The 26,662-nt window shown below is 45.6% G+C and overlaps 1 protein-coding gene across 1 annotated transcript in view; it reads right to left on the bottom strand.

The window, feature by feature from the left end:
• The window catches only part of LOC134854992 (neurofibromin-like), a 214,012-nt gene that overhangs the window by 129,898 nt on the left and 57,452 nt on the right, over nucleotides 1-26,662 (bottom strand). The window contains exons 2-4 of the mRNA XM_063871372.1: nucleotides 2,922-3,010; nucleotides 2,473-2,712; nucleotides 60-259 (exon numbers count right to left, since the gene is read on the bottom strand). Of these exons, the coding sequence (XP_063727442.1) occupies nucleotides 60-259; nucleotides 2,473-2,712; nucleotides 2,922-2,975 (494 nt within the window). The 5' untranslated portion in view covers nucleotides 2,976-3,010. The remainder of the gene's footprint in view (nucleotides 1-59; nucleotides 260-2,472; nucleotides 2,713-2,921; nucleotides 3,011-26,662) is intronic.

Below are 26,662 nucleotides of genomic sequence, written 5' to 3'. Positions count from 1 at the left end.
AAGAATGTACGGTTCCTATTGAAGATTACGGCTGAACTCATGTATTAAGCAGTAATTACCTCGCAGAAATTCTTCTGAAGACTGAATTGAAGTTGTTCAAGTTATTCTTGCTAAGAACAAGAAGCACTGACGAAGCGGCACTTTTAATCTGGATTTGAAGTGAAGATTCCACTGGGTTCCAGTTTAAAACTTGGCAGATGTCTGGCAGAAGAGTCTTCACAAGCATAGTTTCGTCCAATCTGGATGTCTCTTTGGGTTGCTATACACAAAAACATCAATGACAACTTCAGCTACACGTATATATGTTTCAATGTTAAGACAAACACGTTGATTCGCTGACTAATTGAAAAACACCAACATGAGAGGTATTGTAAGAGTAAAGATACAATATTTCTTTTGTAGTTGTACCCGAAGTTTTTTTTCAACTTCGGATAAAATATGTTCGTTAGTGAAACCGTAATAGACTGTAGGCATCCAACAGCTAATTAATTTTCATAGGTTGAACGATTTGCAACCCTGGGAGTATCCCAACATCACGCAGCCATAGAGCCGAGAAATTCAAATTTTGAGAAGTTTATTTTTTTATTACATAAAAAATTCTAAATTTTGGAGAAATCTTAAAAAATATTAATGACTCGGAAAATAAAAGAAAAGTCAGATTTGTCACATCTCGGAGACTAAAAAAAAACGGAGCAGTATGGTGGCCAGATTTTTAAACCCTGACAAAATTTTGAAAAAACTCTAGTTACTTCATATCTCGAAAATTGAAAGGATTTGAGAGCAGTCTTCTTGGGAATCCAATCCGCAATTTTGGTAGCAGCTTTACATCAAATTTTCAGAAGCCTTTTCTTTATTGCAAGTATTTCGATAAAATAATAATAATAATCGTCATATCTCGGAAACTTAAGAAGAATTAGAAGTCATAATTAGAAACCAGACGTACCAACCCTGATAAAAACCTGATATCATCCCATCAAGCAGGAATTTCAAATCATTGAAACCACACCCACAAATTCTGCGTTTTTTTTCAACTACGTTCTTAAAAACTTTTTTTTTTTGAAAAATCAAGAAAATCTATCCCGAAATCTGAAAAAATTGTTAAACTCAAACTTGAAAGCAAGATTTGCCACCACTTAGATTACCCCGAAAGCACTCAATTGAAGGTTTTAGAATTTCATATTATGCGAAATTATTTAAAATTAAATTTTTTGAAAAAACAATGAAAAACGTCAGATCACGGAAACTGAAAGGATTTGAGCTGTCATATTCGGAGGCAATACTTGAAACCTCTGAGAGTACCCTGACAGACCCCATATTTAGTGTTGGGGAACTCAAATTTTGAAGTTTTGTAAATCCAAATTTTTTGAAAACTTGAAAAAATCACAAAAATCCACATATGTCGTGTACTAACAGGATTTGGAAAATGTATTCATGATTGGAGGACAAAATGGCAATCCCTATTAGAACCCTGGCAGCAATCCATTAAAAAGTTGTTAAGTCAAATTCAGTGAGATAAACACTGCAACGAAAAACTTGAAAGTTTGCGCTGCGAATATACGAAAAATGTTGAATTAAAGGATTCGCGCTCAGATTTTTAAAAAAACAACGAATGAATAAACGAATGTTATAATTGAAACGCCAGTTAAACTAATGTACAGAATGATAAATGAAATTATAGACAGATATATGCAAGAACGCCACCTTTACACTACCCTACACTGCCCTCCTTCTCTCCAACGCTGGCATCATAGATATAGCCTTACATTGGTGCATTAATTGACGCAGCACTCATAAACTGGAAATTCAGAAACATAGCTAACAGGCAGTTGGAAAAGAGTCATGAACAACGCAAGAAAAAAAAGAAAAACAACAGACAAGTTTTTGAAAAAACTTATTTTCGAGTTTCAAATTTAAAAAAAGTATGGTTTTATAATTTTGAGTTTCAAGAAGAATTTATTTTTGACATTTTTTCATAAAATTAGCCCAATTGGAGAAAAACAGGTCAATAGCTAAAACTTTTATACCGCTTGGAAATCACAATTCGACTCTCAAAACTAGAACCCCATCAGGTTTTTCGTGAACTTTACAATTTGGCTATGCGATGGTGTAGTTTGCCTTTCTTTCAACAAAGAACATGAAGTGAACTTAAATTACAGAGAACAAAAGTCAAACCGCGACAAAAAACTTGAGGTTGATCAAATTTTAAGACGTTTTCCAGAAAAAACCTATATTAGAGTATTCAGTACGTCCATGATATTAAACAAATCCTAAGCTTTGCAATATACGATAAAGCTTGACCGTGCACAATTTTTCCTTCAAACGTGTAAATTAATGCATTGAAAGAGCTTAAACAATGTCATGTGAGTTGAAAAAGTATCGCATGCAAGGAAACAAAAAAGATGGTGACATTTTTAATATATATATTATTTTATTTATAATGGGAGATAATAGATTGAATTGAGTTCCACTTACTGCTTCTAAGCATAACTCCAGTGTTTCCAGTACCATAAGAATGCTTTGATTCTTCAACACAGGCTCGTCTTCATTTTTAACCCGAGAAGGTATCGAGTGCTGGGTTGCAATTTTCAGAATTTTCGTCAATCCGTTTATCACCTGGGAAAACCTGTATTTGCTGACTTTGATGAGACATCTTCGCACTTGTTCACAATTTGCCCTTGCATGAGAGGTCAGCAACCCTGCGTGTATTGGGAGCTGAAATTAAACCCTGTTTGGAACAAGTAACAGGACAATATTATGCAACTCAACGTGAAGCTCAGAGCGTTCAAAGAACAATGGGCTGCCTGGAAAGATCTGAGGAGCTCTTCAGTTATTTTTGAGGAAATTAACAGTAACAATATTTAAATCATAGGTGGGTCATCATAGGTACTTTCTGTGGCCAGGAAAAATAAATTAAAACATACCTGTTCATCAAAGCGTTGAAGTAAGGAGTTCACCCATTCAGTGGGCTTTTGCATTTTTCTGCAAGTGTAATTAACTCACATGAAATCTAAAACTTCACAAAATTGATCCAACCTGCCATCAAAATCGCCTCGTATCTTTTTTTTGAAACTGGGCAAAATGATAAGTACTAGTGAAGTAACATTGGCTACCATGTGTAACATTAGACCAGAATGGCGTCAAAATGCATGGAAACATCGAAATTTTATTGTAACAACTGAAAACGAGAGAAAAAGCAGAACGAAAATTGTCGCGAATAGAACAAAACGGACAGACTTTCGTGAAGACATAGCGGTATTGACGACTGAGATTACTTTAGTAGCTGTACAATTGTTACCGAAGACTTCCCGAGAATTAGGAGGGGGAATTGGGACGATTTTACCAGCCTTCCGGAAGGACGATAAGACTGCTCTTAGTCAACGGACCCCAGAATCTGGTAGGGTCTCAAGGAGGAAAATAACTCCATTTTAATAACTTTTAGCTTCCTGGAATGTCCTGAGTTGATCCACAGGCTCGTCCTGAGTTGAATTTAATTAACATCTGAATTAATTTTTTTAGGATGAGAAGCTAGGAGTTGGGGGAAAGGGTTGATCCATCTTCGATGGAGATGATGATTTTTATCTACTGAACAAAATAATTCAATAAGTAGTAGTAGCCCTGTTTTTAAGAGTGACCTCGTGGTCTGGGGATACTGAGACCCAGCCATGAGCTCACTACTTCTGCATATATTTTAGTTAAATTGAGCGTTCTGGTTGAAGCCGGAGAACAGTAGCATTTTTGTCGACCCGATGTTAGAAAGACCACCAAAAGAACTGGCTTGGTAGAGACGGTTAAAAGCATGTTAAGCTCTGTTTAGACGTTGGCCAGTCGTCTTAGGACCTAGCTTTATTTTCCGTCGATATGTATCTTCCGGGCGAATGTTACATAGATGTTTTTATGGCGCTCATGGGTGTTATTCTTTTTTAGCATCATGACCGGCATATTCGTTAATGAGCACTCCGTGTGCCAGTCGGTCATATTCGGAAGTTTGACCTTGAGAGAAGAAAAAAACACTTGATTTTGGAGTGAAATTTAGTTTTTCAAAATTTCGAATGGAACCTGTCATGCACGATTTTCTCGCGATAACTGAAAATCAGATCAAGAGAAGTCAGAACAATCGAGTAACAATCGCGGGAAAGTTGCTAAATAAAACGGTGGGAAATTGCTATTCGCAATTTCTGTCACAATAGAACAAGAGTAGAGCTGTCCCATCTAAAACAGAGACGAGAGCATTCCCACGAACTGGATTGTTGTGATTGGAGTACTATTATTAACTGGACCAGAGTGAACCTTCGGTGGAAAGGTGGACAGCTAGAGTGTCCCAATGGTTCACGAGAACTTACAGTCTAGAGAAAAAACTTGTTCTTATTATTAAAACTGACTAACATTAAACTCATTTTAGTTACTTTATTAATTCTTGAGTTGCTTACCGACTTATTTACTTCCTGGTTCTTGAGCGTGCTACAATGTGAGTACTTAATTTAAATTCTTAGAGTGTGTTTTATAATTGTTATGTTGAGGTAAGGCGAGTTATAGGTTGATCCATCTGAAATGGATCAAAGTCCCACTGTCTAATAAAAAGTAACTTAACGGATTGTTCCAACCCGGTTTTTAACGGCGTTCATGTATTTTGGGTATCTAGAGACCTAAGTATGGGGACGTTTCTAATTCTAGAGTGGGGGGATATTTTAGTAGTAGCCTTTAAGCAGTAACGGGTCGTAGTCTCATGTCACAAACGAACCGAACTGGCTCCGACCGTTCTTGAGGTAGAAAAACACAAGAGATGATGTCCCTGACCCTTGAGCCAGTGGTTATAGGGCCTATTTTTCTTAAACCTCATGTGTGACTGCAGTAGACGAATGTTACATAGTGTTTTTATGGCGCTCCTGGGTGTTTACGACATCAAGACTACGGAGTCGAACCCACTTGAGACAGCTTCGGGCTGAATGCCCATTCTAGAGTACCGGCGGTACGGTTCGACAGGAACGTGCAAACCTTCCGGTTGTACCGTGATAGCTTTTTAAGAAAACTCGAGAAAATTTCCTGGTACGCTCTCCGAACGAGGCTTAGCTAACCGAGTAAAGGGGGGCAACTAGGGGGACAAAAACACGAGCAAAAAGACAAAAAGCAAAACAAAAACCAAAAAAGAATAGAAAAAGGAACAAAAACCATAAAACGAAAAAAGACAGTGACTTTGACACCAGATTAGTTGGATCAAACCTTTATATTAATTAAATAGTATACCCATACTGTTTTACAAGTTCGATCGTTTCGATCAACCTAGCAATTTAAACCAGTAAACTGAATAAGGTGCCCGAAGTGGGGCGTTGTCAAGGGTTTTCAGATAGCTTGGAACTTAGCTGGACCAATAGGAGACTTGACTGGAAGAGGTGACCAGCCGAGTGGGAAAGTGGTTCAGGGACACTTGAGCTGAACCAATAGGAGACTTGACTGGAAGAGGTGACCAGCCGAGTGGGAAAGTGGTTCAGGGACACTTGAGCTGAACCAATAGGAGACTGGACTGGAACAGGTGACCAGTCGAGTGGGAAAGCGGCCAAGAAGGATTTGGCAATTCTCGAGTTCTCAAGTTGGGCAGAACGGGTATCGTTAAAATCCACATTACATTATAGGAGATAAGTGTAAAATAGGATAAGCGACATCCCCCGGTTTTGAGGAACGTTTTTACTTGAGCAGGCCTGGAGACAGGTCTACGGTTTTCTCTTGAGAGGTTTAGCACCCGGCGCTTAAGGTAATTTTAGGCTTAAGAAGGGGGGCTAAAAAGGGGGGAGGTTAGAAGGGGGGCTGGTTAAGTTAGAGGTTGGCGGTTGTAAATTGTAAAAAGGGGGAAATTAGAGTAACTAATTAGTCGACATCGTTGACTTAGTTACATTAGAAATTAACACGCGTTGGTAATATTAGGTGGATATCGAAATTTGAACTCGAGTTAAGGAAGGTACCCTGGTCGGATTGGTAGGGGGGAAGGGACATAGACAGTTTTTGTAATACCCCATAAGATCGCTAGCAGGGGGGAAGGAAACGCGTGGCAATTAGGTACAAGACATTTTTTTTCGATAGAAGGTAGACATTTGTCACCTTTGAATTTTAGGAGGGCTCATCTTTCTGTTTTTATTACTTTTTCTTGCTTAGATTTTTGTTGCATTTTGGTGAGGATTTGTGTTAAAATTTTGTACGAACAGGTGATCACAAGATACCTGCGCACAGGTTTTGGTCTCAAGTTACTTGGAACATTGAAATAGAGGTAGCCAAAAAGAGAAATAAGAAAAAGGGGGGTCAGCATTTGGTTTTTAAGAGAGGATTTTGGGAAAATTTTACTAGAGCTTGAGTGGTGGTACAAGGTACGGCGAATCAAGAAGTCCCCATAACGAAGAGGGAAGAAGTCCCACCACCCAGACACTTGTCAACAGTCTTGGGACAGTGCCGAAGAAGTCTTAGGACAGAGTAGTCTGGGGACAGTCTTGGGACAGTACAGTCTTGGGACAGTGGTCTTGGGACAGGGTCTTGGGACAGGGTCTTGGGACAAGGGTCTTGGGACAGGGTCTTGGGACAAGGTCTTGGGACAAGGTCTTGGGACAAGGTCTTGGGACAGGGTCTTGGGACAAGGTCTTGGGACAAGGTCTTGGGACGGGGTCTTGGGACAAGGTCTTGGGACAAGGTCTTGGGACAAGGGTCTTGGAACAGGGTCTTGGGACAGGGTCTTGGGACAGGGTCTTGGGACACTAGTCTTGGGACAGTAGTTTTGGGACAGTAGTCTTGGGACACTAGTCTTGGGACACTAGTCTTGGGACACTAATCTTGGGACAGTAGTCTTGGGACAGTAGTCTTGGGACACTAGCCTTGGGACAGTAGTCTTGGACAAGAGTCTTGGGACACGGCCGGAAAGTACTGGGACGGTACCGAACAGTCTTGGGACAGGAGAAAGAAGCCTGGGACGGTACAAAGAAGAGTAGGGACGGCAATTGGAAGTCTTGGGACAGTGTAAAAAATTGAAGTAAAATTACAAGAAGTGTTTTAAGACAGAATTAAGATAGAACAAGACTAATTGGAACCAGGTACGGTTGAGACCACAAATAAGGAAAGTTTCTCGAAAAGTTAATAAAGAGAACTGAAACAAGGTTTTCACCACGTTGTATATATTTTTTTTTCCTCTCGAAAGATTTTATTCTTAGAATAGGATTGTGTATATAGTAAAATTGTAAATAAGAGCAATTGTAAATAGAAATAATGAGGCGGAGCAGGGTACCGGTAGCTGAAAAAAGACCTACCGAAGCAAAGTATAATTCGTCGCTACGCAAAACAACATCAATGGGTCCGAAGATAACAAAGAAGAGCTTTTCAGTTAATATGGTCAGCACAAGGAGTACAACGGAGAGAGCAAGAGAGGGCATGGAAGGGGAACGAGTAGAACCCACCATCGAGATTGATCTAGAGACACCTGATCAAAGTGTTGATGAAACAAGGAAAATAGCGACGGAGTCTACTCCAATGCCCAATGCAGAAGAACCAAACTCGAAACCCATATAATTCTCACCAATAGACAACGTGGAAGATGCAATAGGCAACACCGAAGAAACGGTGAAAGAAGACTCTCAAGTAAAAAAGACATCTTTTACAGAAAGGTTGGCGATGATGGTCGGAATAAAAACGAAAGAGAACGTGACTGAAGAACCAAAAGCTGAAAGAGCACGAACATTTGGAACAGTGAGCACGAAGACGACAGAAGCCAATCCGAGAGAGGAACAAACTAGAGCAGAAGCGACGGCCGAAGAAAGACCGACGGCTGACCATGAAGAGGCTACTCTTGAGCTAGGTGACTTGATGGCGAAACTGAATCAGATCGACAAAAAGCTGAAGCACAGCGAAGAGGACAGAGAAGTGATAAGAAAAGAATTAAGATACAACAAAAACGAGTATCTGGATAGTTATTTTAACCTGGCCAAGGCAACAGAAGAGAGACTCAAGGAGATGTCAGATAATGTAGAAACCACCAATGAAGAACGAGATAAGAACATCAAAAAAGATTTGCAACAGTTAAAAAACCGATATGATGATGTCAACAGCCAATTAGGTAGCCTGGAAAAGAGAATGGACACAATGAGCAAAAATCAGGCCGAAAGTTCATGTGCAATACAGACGAAATTGGATGCAAACTTGAGAAATTCTACCTCACAAGAAAGACCGGCAGCGGATCGCACGCAAGGCACCAGAGTTGACTTTGTGGAACCACAAAGGGGCAAACGACAATCGACACCGTTGCCCTTAACCCGGGATACGGTGAGCATAGCACCAACAGCTGCTAAAACAATCATGAAGAATGGAATGTCAAGTACAACGACTGGTCCGGGGGACTCAACAGCTAACAGCAACGCAGGTCCGGATGCTATGACATGGGCAAACACTTGGGAGATGATGAACAGGACTCTAGAGGCCTTCGCCACGAGGAACACTAACTCGAGCGATAGGAGAGATGGGAAATCAAGAAAAACATTCAAGAAGCCAAAAGAATTCAAAGACGACTCAGATGGATGCATTGACACGTGGGTGGAATTGATGAGATTACATCTAGAGCAAGACAACTTGAACGATGAAAGACAAGCATGCACAGCCATACTCAGCAATTTAGAAGGCACAGCATTAAAATGCGTGGTTGCGAAGAAAGAAGAAGAACGCGATACCGCGGACAAGATCTTCGAGATATTGCTGAATCGATTCGGGTCAGGCATGAAGGGTCACCAAGCGATGATGCGATTTGAAAAGAGAAGGCAGAGGGACGACGAGTCAATAGATCGGTTCCTAGATGATCTCGAGAGCTTGAGAAGAAGGAGTGACCCAGAGGAGTCGACAAACAGAAGAAACTTTAGCATTGCCTCGAAGTTCATTGATGGGGTAAAAAGTGACGACTTAAGGACAATGTTAGCAACATACTACACATTGTCGAAAGACAGCGCACCAACCCCAGAAGAAATGAGACAGAAATCAAGGGAATACATGCTGATGAAACCCAAGAAATACTCGTATTCAGAAAACAGGAACACGCAAGGGGGAAGTCAACCGCAGAGGTCGTCATGGTACAAACCTAGAGATGACATGGACAAGCGCAGATCATGCGCGAACTGCGGGTCGGCGGATCACCACGTGGCTGACTGCACAACATACAAACAAGGCATGAAGAGTCTAGGATATGCACCAGATGAGGAGGACATGAGCCAGATGGAGGAACACGAGTACTATAGTGGCTTAATCATCAAGATAGGCGCAAGATGCTTCTTCTGTAACCAGGAGGGGCACTTCCGAATGGATTGTCCCTTGTTCTGGGAAGCGGTCAAGGACCAGAGTCACCCTAAACATAAGTTGGCATTAGCGGCGGTGCAGAATCAGCGGAACAGGCAAAACGAATTTGAATCGAGGAACTTAGGAGCACCAAGCACGGAATTGCCGACGAAGACAGTGAAAGCTGTATCACATGTTAATGATGCCATAGAATCCGCGGCAGGGATCTCTCTAGAGATAAATTATGAGAAAGCGGCGACGGAAGCAATTGCCAAAGTGAAACAGGATCTGGCTGCGAAAGAAATAGAGCAACGACTAAAGCTGGAGATAGAAAGACAGAATTTTAACGAAGCATTAACCGGATCGAAACAAATACCAGAGGCTGTACCAGGCTCAACGAAGACAGGGAATTGCAATACTGTGAAAATGGTGACAGGTAAACTTTTTGGCATATCGAGAATCGGGGCAAGGATAATGTCGATAATCACAGTGGGCGGCCACGAGGTAACCAGAAACTTGGGCGAGCCGAGCGACCAGACGATAATGCACATTGACGTGTATGCAGACTATTTGATGGGTATAAGCCCACAAACGACTTCTAGAGCACTGAGAGCACTACTCGTGAGAGGGGGCAGCAAGTCGGTACGTGTTGATAGCAGATATACTGAAGCTTACGGTCCACACGAGGTGATGCTAAATATAGATGGGATTAACATCTATACCAAGACGATGATAACATGTGACGAAGACCTAATTGGACAAATCTACGTAGGGAAAGAAGAATTGAAAGTGAGATCGATTGGACACTGCGCCATGCTTGAGGAAGATGCAATGCACATCGGGACGGAGGCAGATGTGACAGGGCACGTGCTGGATATAAGTGGCAAAAAGACTCAGTTGCGTGGGTTGCTTGACACGGGAGCAGTCTTGAGCGTTATACCAATCGAAACTTGGGAGAAGATGGGCTTTGACAAAGGTGACTTGATAGACTCGAGAATACGGCTGTCAGCTGCAAACAAAGGGGCCCTACGGGTGCTGGGCAGGACGCCAATAATAGCCCTCAATTTGGGGGAACGTAACCTGTGGATGAGCTTTATCGTGGTAGAAAACCTAGATGAATCTGACCAATTCATTTTGGGCAGAGACTTCATCAGGAATTTCGACGTAACGATTGATTTAAATAACGCAATGTTCAGGATACGGAACCCGGATAGGAGGTACGCAATCAAACCGGTAAATTTAATAATGGTAAATGAAAACAAAGCACCGGTATTCTTGAGTAGGAGGGTGAGGCTAAAAGCTAATGAAGCGGCAATCGTAAGTTTGAGGATGAAAAATTACAATGAACTAAGTGACAACAAGCAAGTGTGCATAGTTCCGAATCCTAATAGTCAAAGTGCTGCTGTTTTAGGAAGATCATTTTCGATAACGAAGAGCGGCCTCTGCGTCAGTGTCTTGTTGAATACCCTTGATATACCGATCACGATACAGAGAGGGAGGAAACTGGGATATGCTTTACCGGTTAAAACTCGATATGAAACAATTGAGAACTCGAAACAAAATGAAGTTGTTGATTGTCCCATTCACAGGGACAAAATTTGTATCTTGAGACGATTGCAGAAAATAAAAGATTCTTCAGGTCTTATTAAATCACTTAAGTCAGAAACGGATGATGGTCTTTCGAGCTGTTCGAACTTTCCAGAGCGACCCACACTAGATGAAATGCAAAATGAAAAACCGGTTCTGCCGGAGATTGAACATTTGAGGGGCAAACTGAAAGATGAACAGCTCGAAGCCATCAAGGACGTACTAGAGCGGAACGAGGAAGTTTTTTCGAGGCATAAGGCGGATATCGGGTGTTGTAATTTCGTTGAGCATGAAATAGAACTTGAGGAAAACGCGGTACCACACAGGGAGGGGGCGAGGCGCATGACCCCACACAAATCGGACGCGTGTAGAAAAGAGATCGAGACGTTACTAGAGTATGACATGATAGAACCATCCAAGTCACCGTGGGCGTGTGGAGTAGTGATGGCCAAAAAGAAAGGCGACCAGTTGAGGTTTTGTTGTGACTTTCGATACCTGAACTCCGTCACAGTGAAGGATGCCTATCCCATACCTAGGATTGATGAGAGCCTCTCGAAGTTAGGTGATGCAAAATTTTTTACGACTCTTGATTTAGGCTCAGCCTTTTGGCAAGTACCACTAAGGAAGCAGGACAGGGACAAGACAGGGTTTGCCTGCGAGTTGGGTCTGTTTCAATGGAAACGGATGCCGTTTGGACTTTGCAATGCCACAGCCACGTTTCAGCGGTTGATGGCACACGCGCTGATAGGCGTAACGAAGAAGTATGGCAACCTGGTAATGTGCTACGTGGATGACGTGGTAATAGCGACGCCAACACTGGAAGACCACATTGAGAGACTAGACGAAGTGTTTGCATGCATGAAGAGGTCGGGGCTAAAGTGTAAACCATCAAAGTGCGAGATACTCAAGGACTCAATAAAATACTTGGGCAGGATGGTAGACAAGCACGGCATCAGACCTGATACGGACGCCGTGGAAGCAGTCCTGACCTGGAAATCACCGAAGACAGAGCACCAGTTGATGAGCTTCCTGGGTTTCGCTAACTATTATAGAGAGTTCATCAAAGGCTATGCAGACAAGGTATACCCGATGCAACAATTAATGAGACACAAGGGCAAGAAATTCACGTGGAACAACGCAGCAGAAGAGTCATTCCAGAGGATAAAGAAAGAGCTATGTGAGGCACCAGTACTGGGTATGCCGACTGAGAAAGGGATGTACGTGCTGGACACGGATGCGTCGGTAGTCGCGATTTCTGGGATTCTCCACCAAGAACAAGAATGGAATGGGAAGACAGTCTTGAGACCAATAGCGTACGGGAGCAAAGTCCTGAGTGACACGGAAATGAAGTACGGAGCACCGAAAGCTGAGATGTTCGCGGTGGTTACCTTTGTCGAGAAATACAGGGCATACTTGGGCAGTGAACCATTCAAGTTGCGAGTCGACAACAGAGCACTGAGCTGGCTGAAAACGTACTCAATGGACCAAAGTTACATTGGGAGGTGGATAGTTCGCCTGGACGGATACAACATGATAATTGAGCATAGAACGCGAGATAAACATCAGAATGCCGACAGCTTGAGTAAGAAGACGGAGTTCTATGAGAGACAAGAGCAAAGAGAAGCAGACAGACATGAAATCAAAGATGGCTTCTCATTCATGGACAAGGAAACGTACGACAGTCTTCCACTCACGAGATGGCTGGACAAGTCAGGCAAACCGATAGAAGATCATCCTGAATTGCCTAAAGAGCCTCCAGAGAAGACCATCTTGAGGAAGAGCAAGAGGATTCCGATTGAGATTATACTCAAGTCGAAGATCGTGAAGGAGACGCTCAAGGCAAAAGGCTATGATCTTAACCAGGTGGAAGCAGGAACTGCACAGATAGATGATAACTTAATGAGGTTGCTCGAGAAACTATCAGATGATAAGCCCGTGATCCAGGAGAAGGGTACAGAGAAACCGGAATTCACTATACTTCGGAGAAAAGAGACAGTGAACGATACTGACTCATCAAGAGGAAGCGTCACTGACAGCAAAGATGTCGTGCGGTCACTAGTTGACAAAATCCCCGAAGACATTCTGGAGCAGACCAGGGTTAGGAAAAAGAAAGTGACGTTCAAGGAAGATACTGAGCACCTGGGACCAGGTCAAGAGTCCGGGGAGTGTTCCAGGTTCACGGAAGAAGGAACCGGAGAAGGAAAATTGTCCGGGGAGCGTGAAGAATGGGATGAAGACTCGGATGAGAGCAGCGAAAACCAGGACAGTCTATGCATGATACTGGCGGAAGAGAAGACAAGGCACCACGACAGGGAGTTACAGACGGATCCATCATCAGGAACGTACAATCTGGAGATACAGGAGATACGAGGTGGTGAGGAACTTGAGAGAATTGCGGTTTCAAGGAAGCCATACAGAGAACTATCATGCAACTCAAACGTCAGAATAAATCTGGTGCCAGAAGATGATATGAAAATCGTGAAAAGGATGATATGCGTGAAGCTGAGTGATGACATCCACAAACCTGGTGAGATGAATGGACAGATCATGGCGCTAAAGGAGCATGTCAAGGCAAGATATAGGCTGTCAGACCTAAAAGGAGCGCAAAAGAATGACAAAATGACAAGTAACCTCTCCAAATGGATCCAGTCGGGGGTCAAGGAGAAGGGGGAACTCGAGGAAGACAGCTACAAGATCTTGAGCCAGTTCTACAAAGAAAAAAAAGACTTACTCTACCACACAGCTGATGGGGTGGTAGCATGCAAGAGGAAAGATGAGGAGAAGATATTACACAAACACAACCTCATCATACTGCCACAGTTGTATCAAACGGAGGTGCTTTTCAGATCGCACGACCAGATGGGCCACCAGGGGATAGACAAAGTACAACAAAGGATACTTCACAGGTTTGATTGGCCAGGAATGAGAAAAGCTTGCGAGAGATGGGTGAATGCCTGCCTGGCATGTCTCCAGGTAAAAGACCCAAGGAAGATGAAGTTTCCCCTCAAGTCCGTTGAGAGCTCAGAGTTCAATGAAGTGGTGCAGATAGACCATCAAAAAATCTGCATGACGGAGTCGGGATATAACCAGATACTGGTTATAATAGATCACTTCACAAAGTTGGCGGAAGCGGTCCCGTGCCAAACAGCCTCGGCCGAGGAGACATGTGATCATCTGATAACGCATTGGATATCGCGGTATGGTTGTCCAATGACTTTCCAGTCGGACAACGGCAAAGCTTTTGTAGGGGACTTGACAAAAGAATTGATGAAGAGATCGCACATTGCTCAAGCACACTCGACAACCTATCATCCACAGACCAATGGGTTGGTAGAGAGACAAAACAGGACACTGGTCAACATGTTAAGGGTGTACTGCTCAAGATACATGACGGACTGGGACAAATACCTGCCACAGGTAGTAGGAGCCTACAACAGTACACAGCACTCAACTACGGGCATCAGTCCTTTCATGATGTTGACGGGCAGGGAGAGAGCAATGCCTCTGACATTCTTTTACCCGGAATACGAAGGGAAAAAGACGTCGCCTCAGGCATACGTGAAAGAAGCGATCAAAAGACAACAGGAATTGAACGAGCTATGCAGGAGGAACACGGCGCCAGCGCAAATGAGGCAACGCAGGAAATACGACGAAAAAATATTACGAGCAAAGCCATATGAAGTGGGCCAATACGTGTGGGTCTTCCAAAATGTCATACCGCCCAAGGGAACAAAGAAACTACTCAAGAAGTGGAGGGGACCATTCATGATAACGGAGGTTCATCAACAAGGACGGTTCTATCGCTTGAGTACTGGGCGAGCGGCACATTATGAAAATCTGAAGCCTCACGTCCCGTCTCCAGAGGATTGGTGCATACCGAAGGACATGGAGGGTCTTGAGTATCTGGTGGTAGAGCCAGCGTGTGAAGTGAATGAGAAAGGCACTAGAGAGAAAAATGATGGTAATGAGAACTTGAGTTTGGACGACAATGAAAAGATAGGAGTGGAGTCTGATGCAGGATCATTTGTAGAAGAAGACTGGAACGACCCGGAGCAAGACGAGGTGCCGAAATGGATGGAACCGGATCGAACAACACCACCGGAAACCAGGACTGGCAATCGCAAACGCACAGGCATGAGGTACAACAGGTACGGGGACGACTTCTTGATCGATAAGATACAGCCAGACAAATTGGGCGAGGAATTACTGAAGGCAGGCGAACTGGAAGCTGGAGAGGAATGGCAGGTCATTGACGATGATGGTCATTATCCGCAGGATGATTACTCGACGCCAGAAGTAGAAACGGATCTCGAACAGAGTGAGATAGAGAGGAGGGAGAACACGAACTTGAGGATTCTAGAGTGGATGCGTGATGTCAAAGACGAGAGCCGCGAAGGACAAAGCATTCAGCAAGTCGATGTATCAGCAGCAAATTACATGAAGACAGAGGACCCTCTTTTCGGATGGACGGCAACAGACAGGCCACTGGACATTCCTCAGGACAATTCAGACCCGACAACATCGACGGGGACGTCGATAAATATTTTTGTCCGGGGAGTGGGGGTAGGACTTACCCACACCGAAAATTTGATGATAAAGAAGCTCAAGGAAGTGAGAGAAACGAGCGAATTGGAACTGGAGGAAGAAGAGCCAGAGCCTACTATAGGTCGGAATTTCAAAACGAAATTCGAAATACCCAATGAATACTCGGAGAACATCATGATAACAGATAGCGACTTCATCCTGTCAAACAGGACCAGCGCGATCTGCATCACGGCGGACATGAGTTTCAAATCAAGATTGGAAGCTGACTTCAAAAGAGAGTACCAGAATGTAGAGTTTCTGTTCAGACAGAGACCAGGACTGGGAGGGATGGCAGCGCTTCCACCGTCAGTGGCACAAGTCCCGGGCAAATATATGTGCTTCCTAGTAACGAGGGTCAATGACAGGAACACAATCGATCCCGAACACGTGATATTGGCACTAACAAGATTAGGAGACTTCATGATTGAAAGAGGGATAACAGAAGTCTCAATGCCGGTGTATGACCCGAACAGGGGCAAACTGAGCCCGAGGGAATTGTACGCTATCCTACATGTGGTCTTTGCAGAAACTGAGATAATGGTGTATCTTCATAAGAAGTACTACTTGAGCATCGCCTGAGTCGGGTACATGGGGGTATCGAGTCGGGTGTGAGGGAGGAGTCTTGAGTTAGGTACTGGGGTGCGGCGCAGGTAAAGGGATCTTAAAGATATGATTGGCATGACAATTAAATTTTAAAACGAGTTAACGGTGCTAAAACATAAAATGAATCTGCATGCTTTTAAGGGAATTCCAATTGAATTGTTTTAAGTGATAGGAAAATGATAAGATTTTAACCATACTGGTAAAAGGGGGGTCTCTAGGTTAGGAACATGACATGTCAAGTTTCAATGTGCTTTCTGTTTTCAGATCAAGTTTGAAAAACAAAGTTGAAAATCCAACTATACTCAAGCGAGAAACAGAGAGAGAAACCTTGATTGATAATCGGCACTTACAGCAAGTATTTGCAAGGGAACATTTTGAGAGAATTCTTGAGTTGGGTAATTCTTGAGCTGGTAAGATAATTCTTGAGCTGGTTAACACATACCTGCATACATCCCGAAGTCACGAAGAATGGCAGACCGATTATGGAAATCCGTGCCCGCGGCCCTGAAGAAGCCCACTCTTGATGAGCTGTACAGACGCCTGAGGGACTTGGACTACACCCAAATAGACGAGAGAATGGCGGTGATGCTGAATGCCATCCTCCAGTTGGAGGACCAGGGTGAGTGCAGGGAGTCTGCAACGGAGGCTGTCTTGATGATCGGCTACACCACCGAGGGAATATCGAACCAAGAACAGACCAGATGGTTGTCTTGGAATGTGGATGGAGGAGTAAGGGGTTTTGACTTGGCAAGGAATCCTGGCCTGAATAACAATACCGAATATGGCGCAGGGGAATTCCCGCTACCGACTAGGCCAACAGTAAGATCCACAAGCCAGAGCTCGAGTAGGGTGCCATCGATGTCACGAACGCAACAGACGACCGAGGCATATCCGGATCTAGGTGTTCTAAAGAAAGAGCTCGAGAAGACGCAGAAGGAAAGGAATAAGGCGAACCTCGATCGGGATCAGGCAAAGCTGGATCGGGAGAAGGTTCAGCTGGAAAGGGACCAGGCGGTCAACGAGCGAGACCAGGCTCTGAGGTTGCTTGAGATACAAAAAGCTGAACATCAACAGGAGTTAAGGGTGCGGGAGAACGCCGCAAATCGTGATCAACTGAGGTCGGAATTGGACAGAATAGAACAACGACAACGCGAGCTTGATGCACAGAAGGGAGCCAGGCCGAAGGAGCGAGTGGTCACCAGCTCGAGGCCAGAGTCACGTATGGAGGTGGATGAAGCCCCCAGAGCAAGAGCACGGTTCAACCTTGACCGCGAGGCCCGAGAACACATGAGTGAAGGGTTGGAAGTTTGGATACCGAATGACGCAACGTCTTCCTTGCGTAGCCTAGAGACGCAACCCATACGCCCACTGATGGATGTGGAGCTGCCGGGATATACCCCAACCTCGACCTCGAGTGACATTCAGGTGAGCGGCGGCTCATCGCGTCTGAGAGAACTGGGCGAGAGATTGCGACAAAAGAGTCGTGAGAGTTCGGCAAGACCGGAGCTTCCCCCGACGTGGAGGGAACAGCCGGTTAGGAGTGTCGTGATCTTGAGTTATAAGAAGAATAGAGAGGGGAGGTACCACAGGCACAATCGGCTGGACTGGAGTACGGAGCAGAAAGCTAGGAGAGACTGCTTTCATGATGCGGCCTGGGTGCAGTACTTGGCGCCACCCCGGGTACCAGAAGGTGCGGTTCATCTAATCGTAGGGGACAGCCTGGTGCGGGTGTTGACCCGGATCCGATCGCACTGGCAGATGGGAATCTTGAGTTTCGCTGGAGCTGCCACGCCACAGATGTTGGCAACGCTTGACATGCTGGGATGACCAAAGTATACACGGTGACCCTGATGGTCGGGACCAACGATGTATCAAGGGGTGAAGCGAGGAAAATAACAAGGCTGCACGATAAGGTGAGCTGCCTTCTTGAGGAACTGAGGATTCAGATGGACCCCATCCTGTTGACGATATGTACTGTCCCCTACAACATGATGTTTGATCAGCACGCCTTGGAGATGAACGAGAAGGTGCGGAACCTAAACAAGGTGATAAGAGGCATCCACCGGAAGAGTGTGCTCCCTGTCAGACTGTTGGACGTGCAGAGCGCATGGAGAAAGAGGGATTCCCTGAAGACACCTCCAGTGATGGAATCCATTTTGATAGACCGAGGGGAGCAGAGTGGCTAAACGACGTCTTCCAAGAACACATAAATGCGCTGGAGGCGGATCTGCTAGAGACAGCCCAATTCACATTAGGACCACCTCCGAACCCACCATTCCTTGCCTCAAGGGCCTTGTCTGGTCGCTTGGGACCGAGAGTTGACACTAGAGACAGTTCAAGGAGCAGCCAGACCAGATTGCAGAGTGCCACGCCAATGGAGTCTGAGGAGGTGACGTCATCAACACCTCCAAGCTCGGCGATATCCTCAGTGGTAGTGGCAGAGAGCAAACGGGAAAATAAGTCTATGGAGACCGCTCGCTTGAGATATCCTGAGAAGGTGAAAGAACTGGATCTAGAGAGTTTGGAATGCAGGCAAGAATTGGCGGAAACCCTGGGGATCGAACGAGTGTCACACGAGGATTTGAACAGGCATCATTGCGTGGACTGGTTGAAAGCTCATGAGGCGCACTTCTCGAGAGCGAAGTTGATGGAGACCACAGACCTGACTGGAATTCCCACAAAAGCGATCATGGGACCCATTAACTACAGACCTCTCAAGCTGCTGGGGAGTCCTGGACTTATAGCAGAACCTCCCAAGCACCGAACTAGCATCGCCAGGATCAGGTTGGCAACCCCGGCACAGTTGAAGGTGGTAGACAAGCTACTCAATCCGGGAGGAACGGGATTGCCAGATGCCGCTTACGAAGGCTCGAAATTGGCGGAAGATCCCAGGTACGGGAAGCCCTGTGGGAGTACCCAGCTGGCCAAAACCCTGGCAGTTTATGATAGAGCAGATCCAGCTGCTGCGAGAGTAGTCATTGTGGCGGGATCAGATTTCGAAGGAACGTCTCCCAAGTTGTTCTGGCCGGATACTTTGATATACTCTTTGCCAGGAGCTGAATTAAATCAGATGTTAACTCTGGTAGTGGCAATAAAGTCGGAGATGCCCTGTGAACCTGAGCTGCTGTTGTTTGCAGGGATGAATGATCACCTGCACGCGATGGGACTTCTTGAGCAACTAAAGGGCGATGAAATTCCGACATCGAGGAAGATATGGGAAGCCATTCAAGCGTTGTTTGCGGCGATGAATGAAGTGCAAGAGAATGTTGTCTCGAGATTCGGGTCCAAGACGAAGGTGGTGTTTACCACATCCCCTGGATACACGAATATGCCACCCGCCCTACAGTTCGTGTACGCGGTCTTGATCCTGATAGCAGAAGGGAATGAATGGCGGATTCTAATGGCAGCCCCCAATCGGGAGTTGGAGCCATTGAACCTGAGGCTTCGCAAGTCAGAATTGGCGGCGGCATGGGCGGACATATCTCATGCACTGAGGGGCTTTTATGGACTAGCCGACATCCTGATCGTATTAGACGAGGTGCTCTTGCTAGAGATATCGAACTTTGCCAGGCAACTCAAGTTCAGCCCAGTCATCGGGGACGATCACCCGGCGATAAGCAAATTAACGGCCAGCCTGTGGTTTCGGAGTATGGATGTGAAGATCACAAACTCCACCAGCAAGTCTAGAGGTCCCAGTAACGAGAGAAGAAATGTGGCCGAGACGGAAAAGCAATTAGGATCGATGAAATATCGTTTGACTCAAGAGAATGGCTGGTGGCCATTTTTGACACCAAGGCTGGAGAACGCCACGAATAAGACAAGGGAGGGAGCACCACTCCTCGTGAAACAAGTCTGGAGTTTTCTAGAGAAGCAACTGGAGCTGGCCGAAGTAAGAGACATGACGGTGGCTAGATTTGTCTCGGCCGCCAATGAAGTGACGATTGGAGGGTTCTGGAGAGAGCACGCCAAAGGCGAATTGAAGACTCGGAGGGATTACGAGATTCTCAAGTTCTTGAGTCCTTGCTGGGAGAAGGAATTCTTGGCAGGAATATTCGATACCACGGCGACTATCTTTGGAGCCTTCGCGCAGGAGATACTGGGCATGCCCATCAGCCTGCTCTTGGCCCTGTATTTGGTCTACCCCAGATACTTGTTCAACATGGGCCCAGCATACATGTTTGGTCGGGGAGTGGAGACACTTCGAGTTGATGGGTACCTGGCACTAGTGCTCTTGACCCATGGGGAATTGGTGTCGTTTCATCGATTAATGGAATATTGAGAGCCTCTGTCTATGGGGAGAGTCCACACGAGCATTGAATCCAGCTCCTACAAGTGTGCCGCAGGGTTGAAGACGTTGTTAGTACAATACCTCATGATGCAAAATCGGCACATGACGGGTGAAGATGAGAATCCAACTTCGAGAGAAGAATGGAAGAAGACGAACAGAGGGATGCCTCTGCTGACGGACCTATGCCTGGCAATGAGGTCGGACCCAATGGGGATAATCCGGGGCCTAGAGGAGGTGGTGACCTGCATTTATGGTCCAGCAGTGACGTACGCGTTCCCAGACCCCCTGGTGACAACGTATCGTCACTCTGTAACGCACTTGAGCCTTATCAGTATACTGGATGGGACGGCGTTAAATTGGTGTCAGCAGGAGGTGCTCAGAGGGCGAATGAGCAACACGGTACTCTTTGGAAAGGTGAAAGATGCCGAGCTAATAGTGTACAACTTCAGGGGGCAAATGCAATGTAGAATGGGAGGCAAGCGAGAGGGTCCCATCGAAATGTATCCCAAATTCTGGAACTTGAACCCATTGACGGCGGACGGACGAGAAATCTTGAGAATTCCTGCCTGGAAGGAGTGCTTCGCACTGGTGAAGAGGGAGCTGGAGACCATAATGGAGAAAGAAATCCTCCCAGCCACCATGCCTGAGTTCCCAATAGTCAGGAGGATGACCTTAGGAATGAATAGTCCCTTGGTAGTTCCCTCCATAATGGCAAGGATGACGACGGAGGAAATGCAGAAGGATTTCACTGATGGCTGGGACCCCCTGTTCATTGGCTACACGGCGGCGATCTACTTCCATACCAGCGAGATGAAGGTAAATTCGTGGACGACGCAAGCGAAAAAGAGTAGAGGTTCGCAGCCCCCAGGGTATGAGGTGCGGAAGGTCTTGAGAACTCTAGAGAAGGAGGGACTTGAGAGCATGTTACCCATATGGGATGATGGCAGAATGATCGTGATGGAGGGGCACGTCGCACTGGTGGACGACATGAAATTTGCCACGAGAAAATATAAGGCGCCCTATGGCTTGGAACAGGTGGAAATAAGACAGGAAGGAACAGAACTAGATGCAGCAGGTCAACTGCATGTAGCACTGACGGAATACAAAAAGCTGGATCCTACGACACCATCACCACTGTCCGTGGACACACCTGGAGACAAGAGGAGCGGACCCGTCGAGGACCGATTTAAGAAAATTCTCGAGAGAAGGAGACATGAGTCAGAAGAAGAGAGTATGGATGAAACTCTCAGTGAAGCCGGTGAAGACATGGAAGTGGGGAATACGCCTGAACCAGGGCCATCAGGGGAGGAGCTCACCACTCAAGAGCTGTTGAAAGACTTGAGCGAGGAGAATTGGGCAGATACTGCCACACCACCCCTGATTCCGTCTCCCCGGAAGGATCTGGAATTGCCATTGGCAAGTGAGACCTTCAATATGGGGATGATACTCTTGAGCTCGGAGGAAAGGGAAAAGAACACTTTCGAAGGGAACAGGGACATATTCCTGGGATCACTGAAGGACGATGCTTGGCAGGAGTTCTTGGAAGAATTCAATCAAGAAGTGGGCAGCGATACGACGCTGGACAAATTCAAGGAGGAACTGTGGGACACAGTCGTAAGATTTGGAGAACCGCTTCTGATAGGAACGGGCCTGGATGAGAAGGCGAGAAAAGAGCTACTGAGCAAGCTGGTAGAGCTGAGGAATTCACGATCGAAGACTAGAGAAGAAAAATGTGAGGACAGCTCTACTCGGAGACAAAAAACTGTAGATAAAATGGTTGATAAGGTTGGGACTAGTAATATGATTAAAAGTACTAATATCCTTAAGGCTCGAGCAGGGGGAAGGCAAGAGTTGGAAGGAGTGGATGGAGAGGTCGAATCAGTGATGGTAGCCACAACACCCTCAAGTAGAGATGTGAAGACTCGCAAGAGGAAGAGAGAAGTGGAAGGATTGGGTAGTCCTTCAGTGGATGCTGTTTCGGAAGGAAACTTGAGAGAGACGGCGCCCATGGTTTTGGCTAGATGCAAGACGGCGGCCTACAAGAGCAGCTCGGAGCTCAGAAGACCACTTGAAGTAGAGAGGGAAATAGAGGTTTCCACCAGTTCGACATCGGAGGAAGACTTCAAGCCTCAAAAGATAAACGTGAAGAGAGGTTCAACGAACGGACAGACATGGGAAGTAGATGTCGGCAAAGAATGGATCTCGAAGGCACACCAGGCCACGGGCAAGCGAGTGACAAGTGATCCATTGGAAAGGAACAAGACGAGGAACACCTCCCGGACGTGGTGGGTGGCTCTTGAAACATTGAAAGAAATGGAGGACTGCTGGAAGAAGTTGGACAGTGGAGTAGCTCGCAAGCGACGTAATTGGGCCACCCAGCAAAAGGCCGAGGTTAATAGAATAGAAATGGCAAATCATCTGAAGAGGTCCTGGCAGAGTTTGTTGAAGGATCATTTTGAAGAAGCAATGAGGACACCCTCGTCAGCACCACCATTAATGGCGAATCCCTTCGTTAGAACTGCAGGACAATAAATGTTCACCTGGAGTCTGGTGGGGATAGAGTTGGAAACACTGACCTCGTATGACAGGCTGAAGTTGGGAAGCAAGAAGCTAGAGATGTATCAGGCACTGATGCAACACGTAGCCAGGGACAACTCAGGCTTGAGCCTGGCCAGAAGAAAGGATGCCACGTGTTTCTTGAGATGGATAATGTCGATGATGTCTGATAGCACCATCCTGGCATGCCAACAGAGAGCAAGCGCAAGCAAAACCATGGAAAAAAGAGTCTCAACGGTCATCCTGAACGTGTATCAGAGCACAGGAATAGAAAAGGAGGAGGGTTCCAGACTATCCCTAGAGAACCATAGGAAGCTAGACGAGGTACGGAGGTTTTATAATAAAAAGTTCGAAGAAGAACATGATGTTCACCGTAACCTGGCCTCGTCAGAGCAGTACTCGAGAATCAGTGAGAAGGGGGAATACCAATATGTGTCTGGAGTGATGGGAATGGCCTACAACCCCTTCTTAGACTCGGAAGCTGGAGGCGCCCACAGGAACCATGAGGTAGCGGAGCTACTGAAGTTTTGGACAGAAAGAATAATGGAAATAGACGCGGTGGAAAAAGAGGGGCCGAACCTGGGCCTGATTCTTGAGAAAACACCAGAGGTGGTGAGCATACCGCGTTCAAACAAGAGAGTTGAAGTGAACATGGGCGATGGAAATGGCTTGTTAACCACGAACTTGGGAGTGGTATGGAAGCTATTAAGACCCTCCTGGTGTCCACATCCCCACGCGAGTCTGATCGAGGAAACCACCGAGCGAGTGAGGTTAGCACCAACGGAAGATGAAGATCTGGCAAAGTTGAGTGTGCTGCATAAGCTAATTTCACCTCAGATGCAAGAGCCAAGCGAAAAGATTAGTAATCCCGGGTCAGCAAAGAAATTGGAGCCGGGTAGCTGTCTGGATTCGACGTGTGGAAACGGAGAGCACACCTGCGATGGACGGTCATGCGTTAGAATACTGTCATTTCAAAAAGAAGACCTGGTCACTTGGTTCGAAGACATAACAGAAAGGAAGAAAAGTGAAGTGCAAATAGTAGCGGAGTGTTACGCGAGAACTACGGTGAACATAGCAACAGCTCTCGGATTCTTCTCGAGAATGTGTAGTCTGCAGTCACTGGAAAGACTAGAGTCTGAACACCATTTAGTGACGGCGTTGAGCGTAGAATCATGGCCTGGGGTGTTGCAGGTGACTCAAAAACACATCCGGAGCTGGAAGGTTGGTCTCGAGGCGGAAATGGGGTTCCCATGAGCGAAGCTTATGGCCTGCCATTGAACGCAAAATCCCTGATAGGGTCAATGATGGCCAACTTGTGCGGAAGCCACTACCCACTGCACATGGCGATGGTGGAAGCATCCAGCCAGAGAGTACTGGTGGACAAAGCCTTCTCAGTGCCCAAGTGTGTGAGGTTGGCTCGGATATCGCATCACTCGCACAAGTTGTTGAGAAAAATCAGAGGGACAGTACCGAAAGAATTGAGAGATGACTTGAGTGAAATCTGGGGAGAAGAACTTTTGAAGTTGGAGAGAGAGAACACAAGCGATCACGAGAGACAAAACGTGATCGGAAAACCTGTGGGAGGTGCTCCAAACATGGAAGATAATGACACGATGCATGAGAAAATGATAGAGCTTGAGCCTCTCTTGGAAGCCTCGGGGGAGCGTAACCTCAGGAGCATTGAGATCACCCATGGAGAATGCCCATGCCACTGTTTGGCACAAACGGTGTGGTATCCAGATCACAAGAACCTTTGCCTGGTGTGGGATATGGAAGAAATTCGGTCGATCGGATACCGGATCACCGACAGAAGGTGACGATCTTGGTAGTGAGTACGATCTTGGCTCTGAGATGGATAGAAGAGAATATAACGAAGTATCGGGAAGCGGGGACGCCAACGGCAGAGTCAATATACGCGATAGACTACAGTAGGAGACTCGAGTTGTTTGAGACTGCGTGCAAGGTATTCGCCATACCAACGGAAGTCAGACATGTCTGGAGCCGTTTGAGGTACTTCCCATGGTTTCGGGCGACGCTGACGTCCTGGTTGTACATGTCAACGAAAGATCACATGAGAAAACATCGAAAGGAGTATCGACAGTTCCAGGCCGAGATTGGGCCGGAAGCTTTCAAGAGACCCCTGTTAACCCATCGTAATGCAATCACGACAGGATGGAAGAGAGTGGGTAAAATGTCTAGAGACAATACCAAGGCGAGGGAATCGATACTAGAGGAGGACCTGGCGAAGAACGTGAGCTTGAGCCTGCACAACTCCTTTTGTTTGAACCGGGAATCTAGGGTGAAGGCACTACCCAACCAAGCAAAGAGGTTGCAAGAGCAAAGCGAATGGATGCGATCCTACGAGCAGCTGAAGGCTTGGGAGGAGATTGTGATTAGCTCCGATGATGAAGAGGAACTGTTGAGACAGTTTGCCGTATCTAGTACTTCAGGATGCAGTACCTCCAAGGCGAAGAGTGCGAGATGAGCAGGTGGCTCGAATGGATCTTGAGTCTTGAGAGGGAAAGGGGGGCTTGAGCGTGGATCCGGGTGAAACTTGGATTCACGAAAAAGAAGTTTTAACAAAGCAAATATTGTTATTAATATACTATATTTATTATATAAATCAAAATGCTGCATGACAATTTCCTGATTGAATAGGACAAAAGAAATTTTAAATGATTGGCTTGGAAAGCAAGAATTCAAGGGTGCAGGTGTGTGCAGATTTTGATTGCTGTTTAGCGATAGTGTGAAAATTTTACATGGCTGTGAATTTTGGGGTGTAGATAAGCTTAAGTCTGCTGCAAACTTCTGTAAATGACCACTGGCACTGTATCTTGAGTAACACTCGGTTTTCTGGGACTCACTGGCAGAAGACAGCACGCGATGAGGACATCGATCTCGAGTCCGGGGAGTATGTGCCAGTCGGTCATATTCGGAAGTTTGACCTTGAGAGAAGAAAAAAACACTTGATTTTGGAGTGAAATTTAGTTTTTCAAAATTTCGAATGGAACCTGTCATGCACGATTTTCTCGCGATAACTGAAAATCAGATCAAGAGAAGTCAGAACAATCGAGTAACAATCGCGGGAAAGTTGCTAAATAAAACGGTGGGAAATTGCTATTCGCAATTTCTGTCACAATAGAACAAGAGTAGAGCTGTCCCATCTAAAACAGAGACGAGAGCATTCCCACGAACTGGATTGTTGTGATTGGAGTACTATTATTAACTGGACCAGAGTGAACCTTCGGTGGAAAGGTGGACAGCTAGAGTGTCCCAATGGTTCACGAGAACTTACAGTCTAGAGAAAAAACTTGTTCTTATTATTAAAACTGACTAACATTAAACTCATTTTAGTTACTTTATTAATTCTTGAGTTGCTTACCGACTTATTTACTTCCTGGTTCTTGAGCGTGCTACAATGTGAGTACTTAATTTAAATTCTTAGAGTGTGTTTTATAATTGTTATGTTGAGGTAAGCCGAGTTTTAGGTTGATCCATCTGAAATGGATCAAAGTCCCACTGTCTAATAAAAAGTAACTTAACGGATTGTTCCAACCCGGTTTTTAACGGCGTTCATGTATTTTGGGTATCTAGAGACCTAAGTATGGGGACGTTTCTAATTCTAGAGTGGGGGGATATTTAGTAGTAGCCTTTAAGCTGTAACGGGTCATAGTCTCATGTCACAAACGAACCGAACTGGCTCCGACCGTTCTTGAGGTAGAAAAACACAAGAGATGGTGTCCCTGACCCTTGAGCCAG

The sequence above is a fragment of the Symsagittifera roscoffensis genome, chromosome 10 (assembly GCF_963678635.1).
Source record: "Symsagittifera roscoffensis chromosome 10, txSymRosc1.1, whole genome shotgun sequence".
NCBI lineage: Eukaryota > Metazoa > Xenacoelomorpha > Acoela > Convolutidae > Symsagittifera > Symsagittifera roscoffensis.
This window is presented reverse-complemented; position numbering and strand designations above follow the sequence as displayed.